This window comes from Halichoerus grypus, chromosome 14 (assembly GCF_964656455.1).
Source record: "Halichoerus grypus chromosome 14, mHalGry1.hap1.1, whole genome shotgun sequence".
NCBI lineage: Eukaryota > Metazoa > Chordata > Mammalia > Carnivora > Phocidae > Halichoerus > Halichoerus grypus.
In genome coordinates, this window is record NC_135725.1 from 45,563,978 (window position 1) to 45,588,442 (window position 24,465).

The window sequence follows — 24,465 nt, forward strand, 5'->3', positions numbered from 1 at the left end:
GTGAAATGAAATTGATTCTGAAAGATTATCTTAGCAGTAGTTGCAAAATGAAATTTAATTATTAGACTCTGTATCTGTCAGTTTTTATAAATATTTTAATATTTTTCAAAAGCTTTTGTTAATACAGAGTAATTTTTATTGGAGATAGAGATGGCCATTTCATAATGATAAAGGGGTCAGTTAATCAAAAGGACATAGCAGTTCTAAATGTTTATGCCCTTAATAATGGAGCTTCAAAATACATGAAGCAAAAACTGATAAGAATTGAAAGGAGAAATAGACTGCAAATCTGCAATTATAGTCAGAGATTTTAATATTGTTCTCTTAATAGTAGAACAAGCAGACAGAAAATCAGCAAGGATATACTTGAACAACACTATTAACCTACTTGATTGACACTTGTAGAGCCCTCTGTCCAACAACAGAATGTACATGCTGAAGTGCTAGAGTACACGTGGTCTGTTTGTCAAGATAGGTCTTATCCTTAGCCATGAAAGTAGGCTCAATAAATGTAGAAGAATTAGAGTCATACATAGTATATTCTCTGACCACAGTGTTAATTAAATTAGAAATTAATAACCAAAGATTCTTGGAAAATTCCCAACTACAAAATTTGGAAACTGAAAAACATACTTTTAAATAGTGCATTGGTCAAAGAAAATACTTTAAGAAAGGGAAATTAAAAAGTGTTTTGAACTGAATAAAAAGAAAACATACACAAATTTTTGGATGCCACTAAAACATTATGTGGGGAATTTATAACACTAAATACTTACAATAGAGAAGAAAGGTCTCAAATCAGTGACTTCAGCTTCCACCTCAAGAAACTAGAAAAAGAAGAGCGAATTAAATTTTGCATAAACAGAGGGAAGGAAATAATAAAGATCAAAATAGAAATCAGTGAAATATAAAACAAAAGCAATAGAAAAAAAATAATGAAACCAAAAGCTGTCTTAGAGAAGATCAATAAAATTGATAAATTTCAGGGCGCCTGGGTGGCTCAGTTGGTTAAGCGTCTGCCTTTGGGGTCCTGGGATCAAGTCCCCATCAGGCTCTCTGCTCAGTGGGGAGTCTGCTTCTCCCTCTCCTTCTGCTCTTCACCCCCACCCCCAGCTCACGTTCTCTCTCTCTTTCTCTCTCAAATAAATAAAATCTTAAAAAAAAAACAAACACATAAATTTCTAGCCAGACTGGTTAGGAAAAAAGAACCAAATTACTAATATTGGGAATGAGAGAGGTGACATCACTACATATTCTACAGATATTAAAAGTATAATAAGGAAATATGATGAACAACTTTGTGCCAATAAATATGACAATTTAGGTGAAATGGACAAATTTCTTGAACGACATTGCTATATACTGATTGTCCCCTCCCCCTCTTCTGATGTTGAAACCGAATCCCAGGCTGGTGGTATTTGGAGGTGGGGCTTTAGGAGGTATTTCAGTCCTGAGGGTAAAACCCTCCTGAGGGGAATTAGTGCCTTTTAAAAAAGAGATTCCAGAGAGGTTCCCTCGCTCCTTTCCATCATGTGAAGTTACAGTGGAAAGACAGCCTTCTAGGAACTAGGAAGCCAGCCCTCACTAGGCAGTGAATCCGCCAGTGCCTTATCTTGGACTTCCCAATCTCAAGAACTGTGAGAAACAAATTTCTGTTGTTACCCAGTCTATGGTATTCTGGTATAGCAGCCTGAATGGACTAAGACACAAACGATGAAAGTTTATTCAAGAGGAAGTAGGTAACCTAATAGCCTGTATGTGTTAAAGGAATTGAATTTAGAGTTATAAAAACCTACCTACAAAGAAAACTCCAGACCCAAATGATTTCACAGGTGAATTCTATCAAACATTTAAGGAAGAAATAATACCAATTCTATACAGACTGCCCCAGAAACTTGAAGAGGAGGAAATTCTTCCCAACTCATTCTGTGAGACTATCATTACCTTGGTATCAAAACCAGATAAAGACATTAGGAGAAAAGAAAACTACAGACCAGTATCCTTCATTAACATATATAAAATTTCAAGCAAAATTTTAACAAATAGAATTCAAGAATATATAAAGGGGATAATATATCATGACCAAGTGGGGTTTATTTTAGGAATTCAGTGTTGATTAATAACTTGAAAATTAATCATTGTAATTCACTATGTTAAACAAAGAGAAGTGTTTCATGTCAGTAGGTGCAGAAAAAAGTGTGTGATAAAGTCTAACATATATTCCTGATAAAAGTCTCAGGATTAGAAAGAACTTGATAAGGAGCAAATATTTATGAAAAACTTACAAGTAACATCATATTTACTGATAAAAGACTGAATGCTTTCCCTGCAAGATTAGGAACAAAATGAAGATGTCTACTCTCAACATTCTGTCCTCCCCGCTTGTGCACAAGCTCTCTCCTTTTCTCTCTCTCAAAAATAAGTAAATAAATAAAATCTTAAAAATGAACAAACAAAAAACAACTCAAGAATGAGTAAACAAACAGCCCAAGTAGAAAATGGGCAAAGATTTGAACAGAAACTTCACTGAAGAAAATACATGGATGGAAAATAAGTACATGAAAATGTGGTTAACATCACTAGTCATTAGGAAGATGCAAATTAACAGGTGCCTGGGTGACTCAGTCAGTTGAGCATCGGACTCTTGATCTCAGGGTTGTGAGTTCAAGCCCTGAGTTGGGCTCCACGCTAGTTGTGGTGCCTACTTAAAAAAAAAAAAAAAAAAGATGCAAATTAAAATGATAGTTAAGTATCACTGTAGGCATATTAGAGTATCTACATTTAAAAGACGGATCATATAGAGCTTCAGAGAGGATGTGGAACAACTGGAAGTCTCATATACTGAGGGTAGGAATATAAAATGGTATACTCACTCTAGGAAACTCTTTGGCAGTTTTTTAGAACTATGTATACCTAGCAGGTGATCCAGTCCTTTCATCTTAAGAATTGACCTAAGGTAAATGAAAGCTTATGTCCGTAAGGCCTATACATGGTTATTTATGACAGCTTTATTTGTAATAACTCCAAACTGAGAATAACCCAAATGTCTATTAATAAGGTAAATAGATAAACATGTTGTGGTATACTCAACAGTGGAATACTACTTAGCAATAAAAAGGGATGAGCGAGGGGCGCCTGGGTGGCTCAGTCGTTAAGCGTCTGCCTTCGGCTCAGGTCATGATCCCAGGGTCCTGGGATCGAGCCCCGCATCGGGCTCCTGCTCCGCGGGAAGCCTGCTTCTCCCTCTCCCACTCCCCCTGCTTGTGTTCCCTCTCTTGCTGTGTCTCTCTCTGGCAAATAAATAAATAAAATCTTAAAAAAAAAAAAAAAAAAAAAAAAGGGATGAGCGACACCTGGCTGGCTCAGTTGGTAGGGCATGCGACTCTTCATCTCAGGGTTGTGAGTTGGGTATAGAGATTACTTAAAAAAATATTTTAAAAAATATAAAAAAGAAACTATTGATATAAACAATAGCATGAATGAATCTCAGTTATGAAAAAAGCTAGGCAAAAAAAGAATACATACTGTATGATTCCATGTACATCAGTTCTAAAAACTATAGTGACTAAACAGATTACTCATTGGGGAGGAAGGGATATGATGGGGTATATGAAAATTTGGGGTTTTGATGGATAGGTTTACTATCTTGATTGTGGTAATGATTTCACAGGTGTATATATTTATGAAAATTTACACTTTAAATATGTACATTTTATTGTATGTCAGTTGTACTTAAAGTTGTTTTTAAAAAGCATATAAAATAAAATCCATGGAAATATTTAAAACCTCAGAAGCTTAATTTTATTTTTAGAGGTGCCGAGTTTAGAGATAATAGAAATCTTGACTCAATGTTCATAATCTCTGGGTTTCTACCATGTATTACCTAAGTCTCTTAATATGTGTTTTCTATGATTTTGTCTTCCTTGATTATAGTATTTTATGCTCTATCTGGTATTTATATAGGAAATACATCATGACTCCTAAACTTACTTAGTTTACATGGTGTTTCCATAAAGTTTCTTAACCAGAAGGGACAGACTCCTAACTGGATTAGGAGACCAGTTTGATTATATTTATTACTATTACCTTTATTTATTTATTTATTTAGTCTTAGACCTTGACTTAATTCATGATGAACTCCATTCATTTGTTTAAATGTGAAGCTTAGCTTTAGGAATTTTGTAACCCAAAAGAGAATGATTTTTTAAATGGTCTGAATATTGTTCATGCAGTGCATTTTGCTGAAGCACCATAGCCCATAGCCCACCTCTGACAGTTTGATTATTCTTTTTTTTTTTTTAAAGATTTTATTTATTTATTTGACAGAGAGAGACACAGTGAGAGAGGGAGCACAAGCAGGGGGTGTGGGAGAGGGAGAAGCAGGCCTCTCGCGGAGGATGGAGCCCAGTGCGGGGCTCAATCCCAGGACCCTGGGATCACGACCCAAGCTGAAGGCAGACGCCCAACGACTGAGCCACCCAGGCGCCCCCAGTTTGATTATTCTTAACAGGGCCTTCGCACATGAAAGGATCATAGCTGCCTTACAAATGAGTTGATGCTGTAAACTTGTACTTTATAGCAGGTAAAAGCTGACAAGATAATACCAAAACAGTCTGCTTCTCTGGAAGGACAACATTTTGATTATAAATCCAGCTGGGAAGTGCGCTTAGTTGATCACTGTTAACCCAGGAGTATTTTAATTTTAGTCAAGATAAAGTGTTTTATTTAATGGATGTCTTTTTTCTTTTTTTCCTCTTCTAGGAAATAAAATAGCAACAATGATAGAAGACAAAGGGCCAAGAGTGACTGACTACTTTGTTGTGGCAGGTCTCACTGACACATCTACTCTTTTAGATCAAGAAATAAATCGTTTAGATACTAAGTCAACTGGGCCTAAAGCTCCAATTACAGACATTGCAGTTATTAACAAATCTGCTGGGGAAACAGTACCTGAAGGTTACACCTGTGTTGAAGCCACTCCATCAGCTCTCCAAGCAAATTTGAACTATGGAAGTCTGAAAAGCCCAGAACTTTTCCTCTGTTATAAGAGAGCAAGAGATAAACCACCCCTTACCGACATTGGGTATGGTGACTTATTTTCTTTTGCTATAGTGAAGGAAATAGCATTTATTTGAAGTACATGGGAATAGAAATTTGAAATCCTTGATAGTTCTATTGTTTTTTTTTTTTTTTTAAAGATTTTATTTATTTATTTGACAGAGACACAGCGAGAGAGGGAACACAAGCAGGGGGAGTGGGAGAGGGAGAAGCAGGCTCCCCACTGAGCAGGGATCCCAATGCGGGGCTTGATCCCAGCGCCCTGGGATCATGACCTGAGCGGAAGGCAGACGGTTAACGACTGAGCCACCCAGGAGCCCTTATAGTTCTATTATTATTTGTTACTTTAGGATCAAGTGTAGTAAGATATTACATCTCTCTATCCACCCTTACTGAATTTCTCTGCATTGTACTTGAATCATTAGATCATTTCCTTTCAAAAGATTGAAATGAAGGCATTAGAGCCTAAAATGTGATTCCATTTCTCTTGTACTTTTCAGATAAACTTATTAATTAAAAATAAAAGAACAAGAAGCTATAATAAAAGACTATATTTTTAAGGGGCTGCTTAGGTTATGTGATGAGGTTTTGTGAAGCCCTGAACTCATTTAACAAAGGAACATTCCTGTTTAAAAAAAAAAAAAAAAATTGTGTGGTTTTTAGTCCCAGGAGGGAGGAGGTATTTACAATTTAGAATGAGTATAGTTTTTATAAGGTATTTAGTATCTTAGTCCACAGCCAGAGAAGTACATTCTTTGTAAAAGCCCCTTTCCCAAAAATGTCTACATTGACCCTCTTTTGTAGATGAGATATGCTTTTAGAATACCTATAATTATTACTTTAATAGGTATACATGTCATGTATTAAGCTGTTCTGGTTATTATAATTACCATCAGTAAAAACATAGAGGTACTTGAGAGCATCTTAGGAAGTATTTGGGATCAGCTTGTCCATTTATGCAAAACACGAAGTTGGAATTTTGGTGGGGATTGCATTTAATCTATAGATCAAAGTAGGGAGTACGGCCATCTTTATACCAGTTAAGTCTTCTAACTTATGAATATGAAATATCTTTCCCTTTTATTTAGGTCTTTAATTTCTTTCAGCAATGTTTTATAGCTTTTAGTGTATAAGTCTTTCACCTCCTTGATTCATTTTATTCCTACATATTTTATTCTTTTGGATTCTATTAAAAATGGGATTGTTTTCGGGGCACCTGCGTGGCTCAGTCATTAAGCGCCTGCCTTCGGCTCAGGTCATGATCCCAGGGTCCTGGGATCAAGCCCCGCATCAGGCTCCCTGCTCGGCGGGAAGCCTGCTTCTCCCTCTCCCACTCCCCCTGCTTCTGTTCCCTCTCTCACTGTGTCTCTCTCTGTCAAATAAATAAATAAAAAATCTTAAAAAAAAAAAAAACGGGATTGTTTTCTTAATTTCCTTTTTGGGTTGTTCATTGCTGTTGTATACAAACACAGCTGAATTTTAATTTCATGTGTTAATCTTATACCCTGCAACTTTGCTGAATTTGTTAGCTCTAATAGCTTTCTTTTGGATATTCGGGGTTTTTTTTAATATATAGGATCATGTCATCTGCAAATAGAGCTAGTTTTACTCCTTCCTTTGCAGTTTGTTGTATTTGCTCCCTTGTCTTATCGCTCCAACTAGAACTTAAACGTAGTGTTGGATAATGATAGTGAAAACAGGCATCCTGGGCTCATTCCTGATCTTAGGTGGAAAGCTTTCAGTCTTTCACCATTGAATATGATGTTAGCTGTGGGTTTTTCATAAATGCCTTTTACCATATTAAGAAAGGTCCCTTCTATTTCTGATTTTATGACAGATTTTATCATAAAGTGTGTTGGATTTATTTCAAATGCCTTTTCTTTGTTAATTGAGATCATGCAGGTATTTCCTTCTTTCTATTAATGTGATGTATTACATTGATTTTCTTATGTTGAATCTCTTAATGTCATCACAATACCACTCTGTAGAAATGATTAATTACTTAATATCATCATATATCCAAATTTCCCTGATTGTCCCATGAAGTTGTTGTTGTTTCTTAATGGTTGCTGGTTTTTCTAATAATAGTTGTTCAGATATTAAGAAAAGATAGTGAGCTGCTCCATTTGACCACCACTTGTTGTCTAAATCACCTCCTCTACTTTTGCAGTCGAGCTCTGGTGAAATGGTCCTAGGTCCTCATTATGTTCAGATTTCCAAAGTCAAAGGATGATTTGTCCTTATCTTACTTGACCTTTATGCAGCATCCATTTAACTCCTTTAGTATTGGCCACCCTGTTTAGCTCTGTGGTTTTCCTTTAAGTCAATACAGTTAAGATGGTGGTCATACAGCTTTATAGGATCATCAGGAACAGGAGCCAAGTTAGAAAGGTTGAGAAATGATTGGAATTGGATTAATAGAGGCTTTTTTGAAAGCTGGACTTTAAGAGAAAGAGAAAATAGTAATGGGCTTTGCTATTTAAGATGTGGTCCTTGAACCAGTATCATCCGTAGGGCCTGGGAACATGTTAGAAATTCAGAATCTCAGGCACTGCCCCAAACCTCCTTAATCAGAATCTGTATTTTAACAAAATCCCCAGAAGCAACGGTTGAGGATACTTGGGTGGGGGGGTGGGGTAAGGCAATACAGAGTCATGGGCTGTTTTTTAATTTTCTTCCAGGGGATAACCTTGAACATCTCTACTTGAAGGAGAGACACCAATGGAAAAGAAAGGGTGAAAATATAGGAATAAGGAGATATTTGATAGAGTAAAATTATGAAACAGATCGAAGGGGCAATGTCAACAGCATAGGTGACTGGATTAGCCTTTAATGGGAGGGGCTTTTCCTTTGAGAAGGAGGTTAAAATTGGTATAAACACAAACTATTCGTTGCAGGGGAGTAATTCAGGACATGTGATGGTTTTATGTCCGTTCTTTTCATTTTCTCTATGAGTTTCTTAAGAAGATAGGTAATACCCATAGAAGGATGGGTATAGGGTAAAATTTTGGTAATATCCATGTCAGTTGATGGGAATCAAGCCAGGGACATAACTTGTGTTTCAGACTTAAGTGTTGACTGTCAGCCGTCTCTCAAGGCCATCTTTTCATATCCTCCTCCCCATCCCTCCACTATACAGTCATAATTGAAAGGATGTGTAGCTTTCAAAGATTGCTGTTCTTGTGGTTCAGGGGCACAACTTAAAATGATGACTTAGATAATTAATACTTAGATACCTTCAGGTTGCAAGTGACTCATATACATCTTGTAGTTCCCTAAGGCTTGTTATGATAGTTTACTGATCTAGTTTCCCAGAGTGTAGGTTGTCTTTTAGTTAATCATGATGGTAAATTTTTCTTTCCAGATCAAATAATTGTTAATACCTGGTGACTGCAATATTTTGACCTGTCCACCCCACTTTCCCCCCATTTAAGCACACGAGTGAGGTTTGGAAAACTTGTAGCCACTACAAAGACAGGTACCCATCTCATTCAACTAAATAAGAAATACTATTTTCAAACTTTTGACCTTTTTGACTTTCATAAACTGACATGAGATATTTATCAGGTTTTCTTTTTTTTAAGAAAAATGTTAATTAAGTTTAAAGTACATAAGATCTGATATTCCCCTGTAACATCAAATACTCTATAAAGTATAATTTAAATAGTACAATGTATTATCTTATGTGTCAGATGTGTTTATTAAGACAGAGTCACAAATTATGCAGTTCTTTCTCCATTTATCAGATTCATTTTTTAAATTTTATTTTATTATGTTATGTTAATCACCATATATTACATCATTAGTTTTTGATGTAGTGTTCCATGGTTCATTGTCTGCGTATAACACCCAGTGCTCCATTCAATACGTGCCCTCTTTAATACCCATCACCAGGCTAACCCATCTCCCCCTCCCCTCTAGAACCCTCAGTTTGTTTCTCAGAGTCCATAGTCTCTCATGGTTTGAGAGAGTGAGAGTGCACATGTACATGAGAGAGAGAGAGAGAAAGAAGGAGAGAGAGAACGCGTGCACGCCCATGCGGTGGGGGGGGGGGGGGAAGGGCGGAGGGAGAAGCAGACTCACCGCTGAGCAGGGATCCTGATGTGGGGCTGGATCCCAGGACCCGGAGATCATGACCTGAACCAAAGGCAGATGTTTAACCGACTGAGCTACCTAGGCGTTCCAGATTTATTGATTTTCTTTTTTTTTTTTTTAAGATTTTATTTATTTATTTGACAGAGAGAGACACAGTGAGAGAGGGAACACAGGCAGGGGGAGTGGGAGAGGGAGAAGCAGGCTTCCTGCAGAGCAGGGAGCCCAATGCGGGGCTCTGTCCCAGGACCCTGGAATCATGACCTGAGCCAAAGGCAGATGCTTAATGACTGAGCCACCCAGGCACCCCCAGATTTACTGAGTTTCAAAAGAGCTTTTTCTCCAGCACTTTTGTGTTTTTTTGGGAAAATTTTCAAACATACAGAAAAGTTAATTGAATGTTACAATAAACACCAGTATCCTTTCCTCCTGAATGATAGACTGTAGTATAATGAACAGTACACTTTCCACCTAGATTCAGCAAATTAACATTTTTCCATATTTTTGCTAAACTATTTGAAAGGAGGCTGGAGATACCCTGACAATTCTCCCATGAATACTTCAGCATGCATCCCTTAAGGCATGTTCCTGTATAACCATGGTATATAGAAAATTAATAATTGTATTGTATTTTTCTTTTTTTTTTTTTTTAAGATTTTATTTATTTATTTGACAGAGAGAGAGAGCACATGAGAGGGGGGAGGGTCAGAGGGAGAAGCAGACTCCCCGCTGAGCAGGGAGCCCGATGCGGGACTCGATCCAGGGACTCCAGGATCATGACCTGAGCCGAAGGCAGTCGCTTAACCAACTGAGCCACCCAGGCGCCCTGTATTTTTCAATATCCATTCCCTATCTAAATATTCACAGTTATCCCCAGAATATCTTTTATCACCTTTTTAAGAAAAATATTCATGGGGTGCCTGGGTGGCTCAGTCAGTTAAGCAGCTACCTTAGGCCCAGGTCATGATCCCAGGGTACTAGGATTGGCTCCTTGCTCAGCGGGGAGCCTCCTTCTCCCTCTGCCTGCCACTCCCCCTGCTTGTGCTCACTCCCTCTCTCACTCTATCTGCCAAGTAAAATCTTGAAAAAAAATATTCAGCATCCTGTCATAGTTTACTCATTGCATTTGGTTGTTATGCCTCTTTAGTCTCTTCATCTCCCCCCAATTTTTCTGTTATATATTGACATTTTGCAGAGTCTTGTCAATTGTCTTATAGAATGTTCCCCACTCTAGATTTATCTAATTGTTTCTTCATTATGTTGTTTAACTTGTTACCTTATTGTCAGTATTTCCTATAAATTGGATGTTAGGTTTAAAGTCTGAATTAAATTTACGTTAAATATTTTTGGCAAGAATAGTTATAGGTAGGGCTAGCATTAGGAGAGGATGTAGTGACAGATTGTCTCATAATTAGTAATGTTAAGTTCAGTCACTTAGTTAAGATGGTAATTGTCAGATATCTATTATTATTTTCATTGTTATTTAAGTGATTTGTGGAGTTGTGGGCCTTTTTTAAATACCTGCTTCCCTAGTTCCTTTTCACTTCTCATTTTGTAGGATCCATTGATCATTGCCTGAATTAGATCTTGCATGGCAGGGGATGTAAAATGAGACTTTTCTAATTCTTTTTTTTTTTTTTAAAGATTTTATTTATTTATTTGACAGAGAGAGAGACAGTGAGAGCAGGAACACAAGCAGGGGGAGTGGGAGAGGGAGAAACAGGCTTCCCACGGAGCAGGGAGGCCTATGTGGGGCTTGATCGCAGGACCCTGGGATCATGACCTGAGCCGTAGGCAGACGCTTAACAACTGAGCCACCCAGGCACCTGAGACTTTTCTAATTCTGTCATTTAAAAAATAAATTTTTTTTTTTTTTTTAATAGAGAGCATGAGCAGGGAGAGAGGCAGAGGGAGAGGGAGAAGCAGGCTTCCCGCCGAGCCAGGAGCCCGATGTGGGGCTCGATCCCAGGACCCCGGAACCATGACCTGAGCCGAAGGCAGATGCTTAACCATCTGAGCCACCCAGGCGCCCCCCTCTAAAAAATAAATTTTTTTAACTGGCATTTTTCTTGAAGAGCTTGAATGAAGAGCTTTCTTATTCTCTTTTTTTTATTGTTTTGAGAATAACTAAGAAACTATGGATTTTAATTTATTCTGTGTGATAAAAATCTATTATAATCCTTATTCTATTTGCTCATATGGTCCCGAGTTTGGCTAGTGGGAGCCCTTTCCAGCTGACTGCTTTGCCAAACAAAATCTGGATTTGTGTGTGTTCATTGTTACTGAGGCATTTTATATATATATATATGTGTGTGTGTATATGTATACATGTATACATATATATATAGGGTTCCTTGCCCTTGGAATAAAACCTATCAAGCATTTACAGAGTATTGACTGTGTTAAAAAATTATATGAAGTAGTTTTTCTATGTGGTTATGTTACCAATTTGTTACGCAGTTTGCAGTTAGGTTCATCTGTTTCTATTTGTGTTTCATTTGTTTTAGAAAAATTTTCTGTTAATATGGAAAATATTATCACAGCTCAAAACATGTAAAAAGATATATTTAGAGAAGTATTGCTTCAGTCTTTATTTCCTATACTTTTTTCTCTATACTTTATGCCTTCTCCTCCTCTGTTAATGCAGTTTTTGATTTATCCTTTCACTATGTGTTTTTACAAAAATAAACACATATGTGTGTATATTTATTTTTTAAAGATTTTATTCATTTGAGACACAGAAATACAGAGAGAGAGAGAGAGCATGAGAAGGGGGAGGGGCAGAGGGAGAGGGAGAAGCAGGCTCCCAGCCGAGCCAGGACCCTGGGATCTTGACCTGAGCCAAAGGCAGACGCTTAACCATCTGAGCCACCCTGGTGCGCTCAGGCGCCCCATGTGTGTGTATTTTTATTTCTTCTTCTTAAACAAACTATAAATACTGTATATACTATTTCATACTTTGCTTTTTTCACCCAACAGTATATCATCGGAATCACCCCATATTTGAACATGGAGGTCTCTCATTTTTTTATAACTCTGTAGTACTTATTTGTGTGGATGTATATACTTTATTCATCCAAACCTCTGTTTGTTTGTTTTTTTTTTAAAGATTTTATTTATTTATTCATGAGAGACAGAGAGAGAGAGAGGCAGAGGGAGAAGCAGGCTCCCAAGGAGCAGAGAGCCCGATGTGGGACTCGATCCCAGGACTCTGGGATCATGACCTGAGCCGAAGGCAGACGCTTAACCATCTGAGCCACCCAGGCGCCCTTTCCAAACCTCTGTTGATGGACATTTGGGTTCTGTCCAGTCTTGTGCTATTACAAGAATGCTTTGGTGAGGGGCGCGTGGGTGGCTCAGTCGTTGAATCTGCCTTCGGCTCGGGTCATGATCCCAGGGTCCTGGGATCAAGCCCCTGCGTCGGACTCCCTGCTCTGCAGGAAGCCTGCTTCTCCCTCTCCCACTCCCCCTGCTTGTGTTCCCTCTCTCGCTGTGTCTCTCTGTCAGATAAATAAAATCTTAAAAAAAAAAAAAAGAATGCTTTGGTGAATAACTGTGTATATATTATTACATATTTGTGGAAGTATATTTTCAGGTAGTCCTGGAAGGGCATTGCTGGGGTAAAAGATAAATGCATGCATAATTCTGTTAAATGTTACCACATTTCTCTCCATTGTGGTCATGCCACCATCAATATATGATATATGTGCTTCTTTTCCCCCAGTCCCATCCACAAAATATGTGATCAAATTTTTGAATTTTTGTCAGTCTCACAGTCAAGAAGTGATTGTGTTGGAGTAATTTTAATGAGATTAACTATTTCTTCATATGTTTAAGGACTGTTTTCTGTTTTTTCTTTTGTGAATTGTTAATGTCTTTTGGCATTGACTTTGTTTATGTCTTTTTAAAAACAGGGTTTTAGGACACCTGGGTGGCTCAGTCGGTTGAGCATCTGCCTTCAGCTCAGGTCATGATCTCAGGGTCCTGGGATCGAGCCCTGCATCAGGCTCCTTGCTCAGCGGGGGACTCTGCTTCTCCCTCTCCCTCTGCTGCTCCCCCTGCTTGTGCTCTTTCTCTCTATCTGATAAATAAATAAAATCTTAAAAATAATAATAAAAAAAATTAAAACAGGGTTTTGGCCTTTTTGATTTTTTTACAGTACATTTTTATGTACTGTAAAAAAAAGGAAGATGAAATTTTTGTGAAATAAGTTTCCAAATGTTTTCTTCAAGTTTATAATTTATCTTTTGACTTGTGTTTTTTGTCACGTAGAGTTTACTTGATGAAGTTTATTTTCTTCCTCCCTTTTATTGTTTCTAGATTTTGAGTCATAGTTACACTTTTCCCAGTGCTAGGTTTTCTTTTAGTACTGGTTTTCTTTTTTTTTTTTAATTAATTAGTTATTTTTTATAAGATTTTATTTATTTGAGAGAGAGGAAAAAGGAGCAGAGGGAACACAAGCAGGGGCAGAGGCAGAGGGACAAGCAGGCTTCCTGCCGAGCAGGGAGACCGATGCGGGGCTCAATCCCAGGACCCTGGGGTCATGACCTGAGCCAAAGGCAGACGCTTAATGACTGAGCCACCCAGGCGCCCCATATGTCTTCATTCTTGACATTTATCTATGATCCACTGGGAGCTTTTTCTGGTGTATAGTGTGAAGTATAGATACAATTTTATTTTTTTCCCAAATGGCAATTCAGCTATTCAAGCACTGCTTATTAAATTAAAAAGTCCATCTTTCCCGCAGTATCAATATTGAGATGTCACCTTTATCCATTTCAGGTATTTCTTTTGTGTTCATTGTTCTTTCTGTTCACTCATTTGCCAGTATTTTCCTGATTTAAATATAGAAGCTTTATAATGTATTTTAATATTTAGTTGGGTTTTACCAGCTTCATTGAGATATAATTCAGATATCACAAAGTTCAACCATCTCAAGTGTACAATTTATTGGTCTTAAATATATTCACATATTTGTTCTGCTATTACAGCCAATTTTAGAACATTTTCATCCCCCTAAAAGGAAACCCTGTATTCATCAGCAGTCACTCTCTGATGTTCCTTTCCAACCTCTAGCCGTAGGCAACTACTAATCTACTTTTTGTCTTTATAGCTGTGCCTGTTATGGGCATTTCATGTAAATGGAGTCATACTACATGTGGTCTTTTTTGTGTAGCTTCTTTCACTTATCATGGTTACAAGGCTCATCGATGTTGTACCTCGTATTAGTACCTCATTGCCTTTTTTTTTAAAGTTTATTTATTTCATTTCTCTAAGTTAATCTCTACACCCAATGTGGACCTCAAACTCATGACCCTGAGGTAAGAGTTGAATGCTCTTCTGACTGAGCCAGCCAGGCACACCTTGTATATCACTGCTTTTTATTGCTAAACAATATTCTGTTATATGCGTATGCCACATTTTATGTATCTTTTCATTAGTTGGTGGACATTTGATTGTTTCCACTTTTTGGCTGTTATGAATAAGGCTGTTAAATGTGTATTTGGGGCACGGGGGTGGTTCAGTTGGTTAAGCAACTGCCTTCGGCTCAGGTCATGATCTCACGGTTCTGGGATCAAGCCCCGCATCGGGCTCCCTGCTCAGCGAGGAGTCTGCTTCTGTCTTTCCCTCTGCCTGCCGCTCCCCCCTCCTTGTACTCTCTCTCTCTCTCTCTCTGTCAAATAAATAAATAAAATCTTTTAAGAAATGTGTATTTGCATACCAGTATTTGTGCAGATGTATGTTTTCATTTCTCTTGGGTATATATCTAGGAATAGAATTGCTGAGTCATACCAAAACTCCCGTGTTTAACCCTCTGAGAAACCACTGGACTGTTTTCCAAAGCAGTGTTTATTCCCACCAGCATTGTATAAAGATTCCAGTTTCTCTACACTCTCACCTTACTAGCACTTGTAATTATGTCTTTTTGATTATAGCCTTCCCAGTATATGTGAAGTTGGTATCTTATTATGGTTTTGATTTCAGTCCCCTAATGGCTAATATGTTGAGCCTCTTTATGTGCTTTTGGCCATATCTTCTTTGGAGAAATGCCTATTTAGATTTTTTGCCCGCTTAAAAAAAATTTTTTTAAAAGTCTTATTTTAAAATAATTTTAGTTTTATGGAAGAGTTTTTAAGGATGGTACAGACAATTCCCATATATTCTTTGCCAGCCCTGTATCCATTTTTGTTGATTCTGTAGATCTCTTTGGGAAATACTGACATCTTACCAAATATTAGGTGTTCTTAGCCATGACCATGGGATGTCTTTTTATTTATTGGTTCATCTCTAATTTCTTTAAACCATGTTTTATAGTTTCAGTCAAAGGATTTTTATATTTATTTTCAGTCAGAGGATTTTTAAAGGTGAAATTTTGACAGGAGTTATGAAGATAAATTTCGTGAAAATGTCTGAATACTTGATCTAGGAATCAACCTGAGGATGTTTATGGTGTTGCCCCTTTCTTGTTTCATACGTTTTTTTGTAAAAAGCGATAAAAAAATCAAGTTGTTTGATCTTATTTACTGTTCTTAAAATTACATTCCAGCTGTTGAAAAATAGTGTTAAGAGATCTATAATTCCCAAAGTAATAATCTTACTTTTGGTTTACAATTAAGATTTGAGAAATGGTTTTGTTTCTCAATTTTTTTTTGTTTGTTTTCAAGAGGAAAACCAACATTAACTTGAAATGTATTTATCTATCTATCTATCTATTTCTCCCCTCCCTGCCTTGCAGAGTTTTATATGAAGGGAAAGAAAGGCTTATTCCAGGATGTGAAGTGATCCAAGCCACACCCTACGGTCGCTGTGCCAATGTCAACAATAGTTCAACTACTTCACAAAGAATCTTTATCACTTATCGAAGGGCTCCTTTAATTCGACCCCAGAATTCCTTGGCTGTAACTGATATCTGTGTTATTGTAACCAGCAAAGGAGAAACCCCTCCTCATACTTTCTGCAAAGTTGACAAAAACTTAAATTGTGGAATGGTAAGAATACAGTTGTTTCCTTTTTATTTCTATATGTACTCTCTCCTACCCCCGAAAAAAAGGATAATTTTTGTACTGCTGTTTATTATTGGGTGTAGAATTTACTCTGCTTATATTTTGTGGTTGTTTTTATTATTTTTAGATCTGTAACTTTTATGATTCATAATAATTTTTAAAATCCTTAGCTATCTGATTTTTAGAAAAATTTCATTGAGAAAATACTTAAAAGTCAGGGATTTAAAGTTGTTTTTTGGTATGTGCTAATATTGCCTGTGTTACACTAATATGGAGGTTTTATTAGCTTTTGTGTTTCACTGGTGTCTTCACGGAACTCCCTTTATATTATTACAATTATTGTAGTTTTACATACTTGCTTTTTCCAAGTGGGCTCCACACCCAAAGTGGGGTTTTGAACTCACAACCCCAAGATCAAGAGTCGCATGCTCTACCAAGCATGCTAGGCACCCCACCCCTTACATACTTATTTTTTCAAAGGGCTCTAATGAACAAGAACATTAAACATACACCTATGATTTATAGTTTTATGAGACTAAGATTTACTGTTGGGTCAGATTTATTTTGAAAAATATCTTTAGATAAAACTGTTATTAGCTTTAATGAGATACAGGCAAAGATGACTGGCTAATGTACCCATGGCTCTTAGTGAAGACAGTTTGCCTCTGGAGGTAATGACTTCATAGTACCTCAGTTACCTTCACAGTACCTAGTTTGAGCTCCAGAGCCCACTCAGCTTTGTGCTGTTTCTTTCAAAGTGTCTGATTACAGCATTCTGAACTTTTTGAAACTGTTCTGTGTCAGTTTAATTTTTGCGGCAGTGTTTTTTTACTCCTTTCTTTTAGTATTCTGAACTTCATGTTTTGCTATATTTTATAGTCTGTAGTCTTTTTTTTTAAAGATTTATTCATTCATTTTATTTTTTTTAAAGATTTTATTTATTTATTCATTAGAGACAGAGAGAGAGAGGCAGAGGGAGAAGCAGGCTCCCAAGGAGCAGGGAGCCCGATGCAGGACTCGATCCCAGGACCCTGAGATCATGACCTGAGCCGAAGGCAGACGCTCAACCATCTGAGCCACCCAGGCGCCCTGTTCATTCATTTTAAAGAGAAAGAACGCATGCACCCTCACGGGTCAGGGGGAGGGGCAGAGGGAGAGGGAGAGAGAGAATCTCAAGCCGACTCCCTGCTGAGCATGGGGCCCAACATGGGGCTCAATCCCAGGACCCCAAGATCACAACCTTAACTGAAACCAAGAGTCGGGCTCTCAACCGACTAAGCCTCCCAGGTGCCCCCGTAGTCTGTTTGATAAACATATGTTTTAAATTGATTTCACTGAATAATCAGAACCTTTAGAAGATTTTCTATTTTCACTCTTTGGTCTTTTTTTAAAACATAATTTATATTTTACAGTGGGGTTCCAGTGTATTTCTGTGTTATAAGAAGTCTGTGCCTGCTTCTAATGCAATAGCGTATAAAGCTGGTGAGTAAATTAAAAAAAATATTGTTACTGTAGTTATTGTTGTACATTAACATTTGGTTAGTTTCCGTAGTGTATTGGTCATCATGTTCACCTAACATTTACATTTGGTTAGAAGAGACGATGTATACCCCCTTATGTAGTTTATGGGGTTAATCTATTCATAAACTGAATTATCTATAATATTAGCATATAAAGGCACAAGTTTTCTTAAATACATTATATACTACAAGATATATTAATATTACACCCTCCCCCAAACATGTTGTTAAATAGAAATTATCATCCCAGGTAAGCATTTGTGAAATGAACATTCAAGCTTTTAGTCTACACTAATAGATTTAACAATTCAATGGAAAACTGCTTACTCTCTCTGACCTTTTTATTTTGGCAATCAGAAAGGTGTCAAACTGCATCTTTACTTCTTATATTTCCTTCTCTTATCTCTGTGTGTCTGATTCGAAACCTCATGTTACTTGCCATGAAAGGTGGACTTGCTTCCTTTTTCCTTTGTTGCAAAGAATCAGCTATATGGAGGAGAGGAGGGCCTGAGAAACTTTTCTGCCATGAAGTGTTTGAGAAATCTATCGCCACATTCTTACTGCACAGTAAAGTGTCAAGGGCTGTAAAGATTTAAGTGTGACCTCTTCATCCCACTGGTATGGTGGGATAGAAACTGAAAATACAGGTATGCTCCAGTTGTAAATAGAAGAGATACTGGAATACTTCCTTGTGAAAAGAAGCAGTGTCAGTTACTTTTTGATCATGCACAATTTGTTTTGCTTCAGGGAAGTCAGGCAAATCCATATATGAAAAATCTTGATTGTCTTCTTAAAGACATTCATACTAATAAATCAGACCATTTTAATTTATAATATAAAAATAAAGGTAGCAACTAATAATTACAAATTTCAGTATCATTTTAAAATGTGATATTGTTAATATTGCTGTAATGTGTTGATTGTATGTGATTTCCTAAATTGTGTGTGTGTGTGTGTGTGTGTGTGTGTGTGTATAGAAAGTGTCACTTAAAAAAGTAACACATACAGAAACAAGCTTTGTGAAAGTATTCAGGTATTTGATAAAAGACATATTTTAGAATATAAAGCTTTGCACACCAAATTTTGACTCAGAATTCTGCTACTCATATTCAAGAGTTTAACTTAGAGTTGGTCTGCATATTAGAGACATGAGAGGCTAATGAACTGATGCTTTGTAGCTACTTTATTCTGAAGGGGCTTTGTTATGCTTGCCAGAGGACCCCTTGCTCCTGCTTCGTTGGTCTCACTCTGTACTCAGCCAGAGGATTTTGGTCTCATTTACTTTTCATGCTGAATACTTTTTACACTGCTGCTCTCTCAAGATGAGTTTAAGAGCTCTGATCATTTCTGTTGCCTTGGCATTATTATATAACACTTAACCCTTCCCTAAATTTTTTTACTGAAATACTTGGTAAATTTTCCTATATCTTCCTCACCCACTCTCTATACGATGTTGTGGTATGCAGAAGAAAATATATTAAGATTGGTGATACTGTTGAATAGAGTTTTGACTTGTATATTTAGTACATTTTAATGTTACAGTGAATTATAAGTCCATGAGTAAAAAATAAAGGGTAAACTTGTTAATTTATTTAAATTTCTGATATGGCAAGAGAAAAAAATTATTTTGAAATTTCACACATAAATATTTTCATGAAATTGTATCACATATACCTTCTGGGAAAGTAACTATTTAAAAAATGTTAATACTGTCTCTTTTCTCCAAAAGGTTTAATTTTTAGATATCCAGAAGATGATTATGAGTCATTTCCTCTCTCAGAATCTGTACCTCTCTTCTGCCTTCCCATGGGAGCTACTATTGAATGTTGGGATCCTCAAACTAAATACCCACTTCCAGTTTTTTCAACTTTTGTCCTCACAGGTTCTTCTGCTGAAAAGGTATATTTTTTCCTCTTTTATTAAACCTATATTGTCTGTGTTTTTATCCCATAAAATAATTAATATGATGTCAGTTTATTTGAATGTTAGGATTATTTGGCCACCATATATTTTGGGTTAAATTTGGACTGTAGTGCCCAAGGTGAGAAGTCAACCATGAAAATTGGCATCAGGATGAAGCTACCTCTGGAGCTTCTACAGAAGCAAATATAAAGTCTTTCTAGAGCGATACCCCCAAAATCCAAGCCTCAAGATGATATTATACTAAAAGTTAGAAGACATAAATACCATAGGAAGAATCAACAGCTTTGTAAAGCTGGATTAGACCCTGAAGATACTGAATTGATACAATGACAATATTAAAGATATAAATTAAATATGTAATTGAAATGATTCAAGATGTCAAAACATCAGGGAAGAACAGTGTATTTTGTGAAATAAGTAGACTGGGAAGAGAATCAGACATCTAGAAATGAAAAATATGGTCCTTAAAATTAGAATCACTGTGGTTTGAACAGCAGATAAGACATACATGCAGGGAAAATTAATGAAGTTCAAGATAGGTTACCTCAGATGTGGCAAAGAAAAACATCTAAGAGAGTTTAAAAATGTAGAGGATAGAATCAAAAGGATCAGTGGATATTTAATGAATTCCAGAAGGAGAGATTGGAAAAGGGAGAGGCAGCATTTTAAGGGATATTGGTTGGTTGTTTTCCAGGGTTGATGAAAAATTGAGTCTTTTAGATTAAAGATATACTTTGAACCTTCAGCAGAAAGGTTCATATTATAGTGAAACCATAGAACACCTAAGAAAAAAAGCAACCAGAAAGAAAACACGTACTTATTTCTAAAGGGACAACTATTAGATTGTTGGCTAATTTTTCAATGACAACATTGAGGCTCAGAAGACAGATAATATATTAAAATGGAGGGAGTAAGCAGAGATCAGTTTAACAGCATATAGAAAGTACTGGCCAGGCTTTGCAGAAAATGGCAAAGTAGGAGGATCCTGGGCTCACCTCATCCCATAGGTATATCTAGGTAACACTCATATCAGTGTAAAGAACCCAGAAAACAATCTGAAGATGGGCAGAACAAATGTAGAGAAGAGGCCACGTGAAAGAGGGTAGGAAGGGCAGAGAAGTGGTTGGGAGCTAAAGGGACATGCATGGACTGTCTGTGGGAGGGAGGGATATCACTAGCCCAGAGAAGGGAGGGAAATAGACCCTCACACTGAGGAGCCTGTGTGGGTAAGACAAATCCCCATAATATTTGGCTTTGAAAACCAGAGGGGGGGTGGCGCCTCAGTGGCTCAGTTGTTAAGCGTCTGCCTTCAGCTCAGGTCATGATCGCAGAGTCTTGGGATTGAGCCCCGCATCGGGCTCCCAGCTCTGCGGGAAGCCTGCTTCTCCCTCTCCCGCTCCCCCTGCTTGTGTTCCCTCTCTCCCTGTCTCTCTCTGTCAAATTAAAAAAAAAACAAAACAAAAAAATTAAAAAAAAAAAAAGGGCTGAATTTCATGAGTTCTTACAATCAGTGGGACTTAAAGCCTGGACATTTAAAAATCAGCAGGCTAGGTTCTAGGACAGCAGGGTGAGTGAGAGGAAACTCCTCACTCTTTTTTTTTTTTAGATTTTATTTATTTATTTGACAGAGAGAGAGAGACAGCGAAAGAGGTAACACAAGCAGGGGGAGTGGGAGAGAGAGAAGCAGGCTTCCCGCTGAGCAGGGAGTCCGATGCGGGGCTCGATCCCAGGACCCTGGGATCATGACCTGAGCCGAAGGCAGAAGCTTAACGACTGAGTCACCCAGGTGCCCCGTGAGTCCTCACTCTTAAAGAGATAGCACAACAAACAGTCCACAGTTATACAGCATGGAAGCAGCAGTTTGAAAACTGGGGCATAGGGAGGGAGAGTTATTTATTCATCTCAGAGTGTATCTTTAAGGGTAGGGTTCCCTGAGTGACTTCTCCAAAACAAAGGAGCTGGCAGGTGCCATTTCCCTCCCCCCACCTCCCAGCATAAACACACAACTACCTGTGGGAACCATTCACTATCTAAGTTGATTAAACTGCATCCCGCCCCTCCACCCAGGCCTGCCTCCGTCCTAGTGCTGTGAGTCCCCTCCCCCAGAAGACTGGCTCAAACCTTGCCAACACCAAGTCTCCCGACTGTGCGCTTTGTGTGGCCTCAGTCCTGGTGGCAGTGGCTGGTTACCTCCTGTGGAGGATGCATGCACCTTGTTAAAACTGAGCACCCCACTGGTGTATGCTTTGCAGGTCAGCCCCAGCTGGCTCTGGTCTTGGCAGCACTAGCACATCCCCTGTGGAAGAGGACTGACCAGCACAAAACTAATAGGGACTGTGTACGCCATCCCCCTCCCCCCAGCATGGACTTTGCCAGTTACCATGGCTGGTCTTGGCAGTGGAGGCATGTCCCCTGTGGGAGAGGACCAGCATGTACCTTGTTAAAACTGCGTGGTCCACCCACTACTTTCAAGAGCAGGAGACTTAGGTGACTTTCCTAACTCACAGAAACAGACACAGAGTTAGACAAAATGATGAGATAGGAATATGCCCCAAATGAAAGAACAGGATAAAAATAGCAAGAAACCTAAGCGAAGGGGCGCCTGAGTGGCTCAGTTGGTTAAGCGTCTGCCTTCGGCTTGGGTCATGATCCCAGGGTCCTGGGATCGAGCCCTGCATCGGGCTCCTTGCTCAGAGGGAGGCTGCTTCTCCCTCTCCCTCTGCCTGCTGCTCCTCCTGCTTGTACTGTCTCTCTGTCAAATAAAGAAAATAAAATCTTAGAAAAATAATAAAGATTAAAAAAAAAAAAGAAACCTAAGTGAAACCTATAAGTAATATGCCCGATAGAGAATTTAAAGTAGTGATCATAAAGATACTTACTGAACTTGAGAAAAGACTGGAGGACATCAGTGAGACTATTAAAAAAGATTAAAAAAGAACCACTTGGAGATAAAGAACCCAGTAATTGAAATTAAAAATACACTAGATGAAATAAATAGCAGACTAGAGGAAGCAGAAGAATGAAACAGTGACCTGGAGATCAGAGTAATAGAAAGTAACCAAGCTGAGCAGGTGAGAGAAAAAAATTATGCAAAATGAGAAGAGGCTTAGGGAACTCAGTGACTCTAAAAGCATAATAAAATTCTCATTATAGGGATCCCAGAAGAAGAGAGAAAAGGGAGCAGAAAATTTATTTGAAGAAACAATAGCTCAAAACTCCCCAAATCTGGGGAAGGAAACAGAAATCCAGATTTAGGAGACATTGAGAAGTCCCAACAAAATCACCCCAAGGAGGTTCACACTAAGATCCATAATAATTAAAATGGCAAAAAGTAGTGATAAAGAGAGAATTTTAAAAGCAGCAAGTGAAAAGAAGACAGTTAACATAGAAGGGAAACCCCATAGGCTATCAGCAGATTTTTTAGCAGAAACTTTGCAGGCCAGAGGGAGTGGCATGATATGTTCAAAGTGCTGAATGGGAAAAATCTGCAGCCAAGAATACTCTTATCTAGTGAGGTTATCATTCAGAATAGAAAGAGATAAAGAGTTTCCCAGGCAAATAAAAGTTAAAGGAGTTCATGACCAGTAAACCAGTCCTACAAGAAATGTTAAATGGGACTCTTTGAGTGGGAAGGAAAGGCCATAAATAAAAATAAGAAAAGTGGGAAGCATAAAAACAGTAAACATAAGTGAAACATCTGTGAAAATCAGTCAAGGGACTCACAAAATAAAAGAATGTAAAGTATGGGGCACCTGGGTGGCTCAGTGGTTAAGCGTCTGCCTTCGGCTCAGATCATGATCCCAGGGTCCTGGGATCATGTCCCACATCGGGCTCCCTGCTCGGCAGGAAGCCTGCTTCTCCCTCTCCCACTCCCCCTGCTTGTGTTCCTGCTCTCGCTATCTCTCTCTCTGTCAAATAAATAAAATCTTAAAAAAAAAAAAGGAATGTAAAGTATGATACCATATTTCTAAAATGTGGGAAGGAGAAGAATAAAGAATGGGTTCAAACTTAAGCAACCAGCAACTTAATATAGACTGCTATATGCACAAGATCTCATACACAAACCTAATGGTAACCACAAATCATAATCCAGTAATAGATATGCAAAACATAAAGAGAAAAGAATCCAAGATATTACTAAAGCCAACTTATCGTAAGAGAAGAGAGGAAGGGAATAAAGGAACAGAGAAGAACTACAAAAACAACCACAAAACAAGTAACAAAATGGCAATAAATACATACCTATCAATGATTACTTCGAATGTAAATGGACTAAATGCTTCAATCAAAGGAAAAAGTATAATGGAATGGATAAAAAAACAAGACCCATTTATATGCTGCCAACAAGAGACTCATTTCAGAACTAAAGATACCTGCAGGTGAGGTGGAGAAGAATTTCTCATGCAAATGGATGTCAAAAGGAATCGGGTAGCAATACTTATATTGGATAAAACAGACTTTTTTTTTTTTTAAGATTTTATTTATTTATTTGACAGAGAGAGAAGGAGCACAAGCAGGGGGAGCGGGAGAGGGAGAAGCAGGCTCCCCACTGAGCAGGAAGCCTGATGTGGGGCTCAACCCCAGGACCCTGGGATCATGACCTGAGCTGAAGGCAGATGCTTAACCAACTGAGCCAGCCAGGCACCCTGATAAAATAGACTTTAAAGCAATTACTGTAACAAGAGACAAAGAAGGCACCACACACACACACACACACACACACACACACACACACACACATTTAGAGGGAGAGGGAGAGATAGAATCTTAAGCAGGCTCCACACCCAGTGCAGAGCCCAATCTCACAATCCTGAGATTGTGACCTAGGCCAAAATCAAGTCAGATGCTTAATTGACTGAGCCACCCGG

General features: G+C 38.0%; 1 protein-coding gene across 5 annotated transcripts in view; it reads left to right on the top strand.

The window, feature by feature from the left end:
* The window catches only part of DENND4C (DENN domain containing 4C), a 133,072-nt gene that overhangs the window by 24,890 nt on the left and 83,717 nt on the right, over positions 1-24,465 (top strand). For all 5 annotated transcript variants that reach the window (XR_013443625.1, XM_036091726.2, XM_078061277.1 and 2 more), the window contains 4 exons: positions 4,762-5,083; positions 15,887-16,139; positions 17,567-17,636; positions 19,404-19,573. Coding sequence is in view for 4 of the 5 variants with exons in the window: in XM_036091726.2 (XP_035947619.2) it covers positions 4,779-5,083; positions 15,887-16,139; positions 17,567-17,636; positions 19,404-19,573 (798 nt within the window). In the remaining variant the exon portion in view is untranslated. The remainder of the gene's footprint in view (positions 1-4,761; positions 5,084-15,886; positions 16,140-17,566; positions 17,637-19,403; positions 19,574-24,465) is intronic.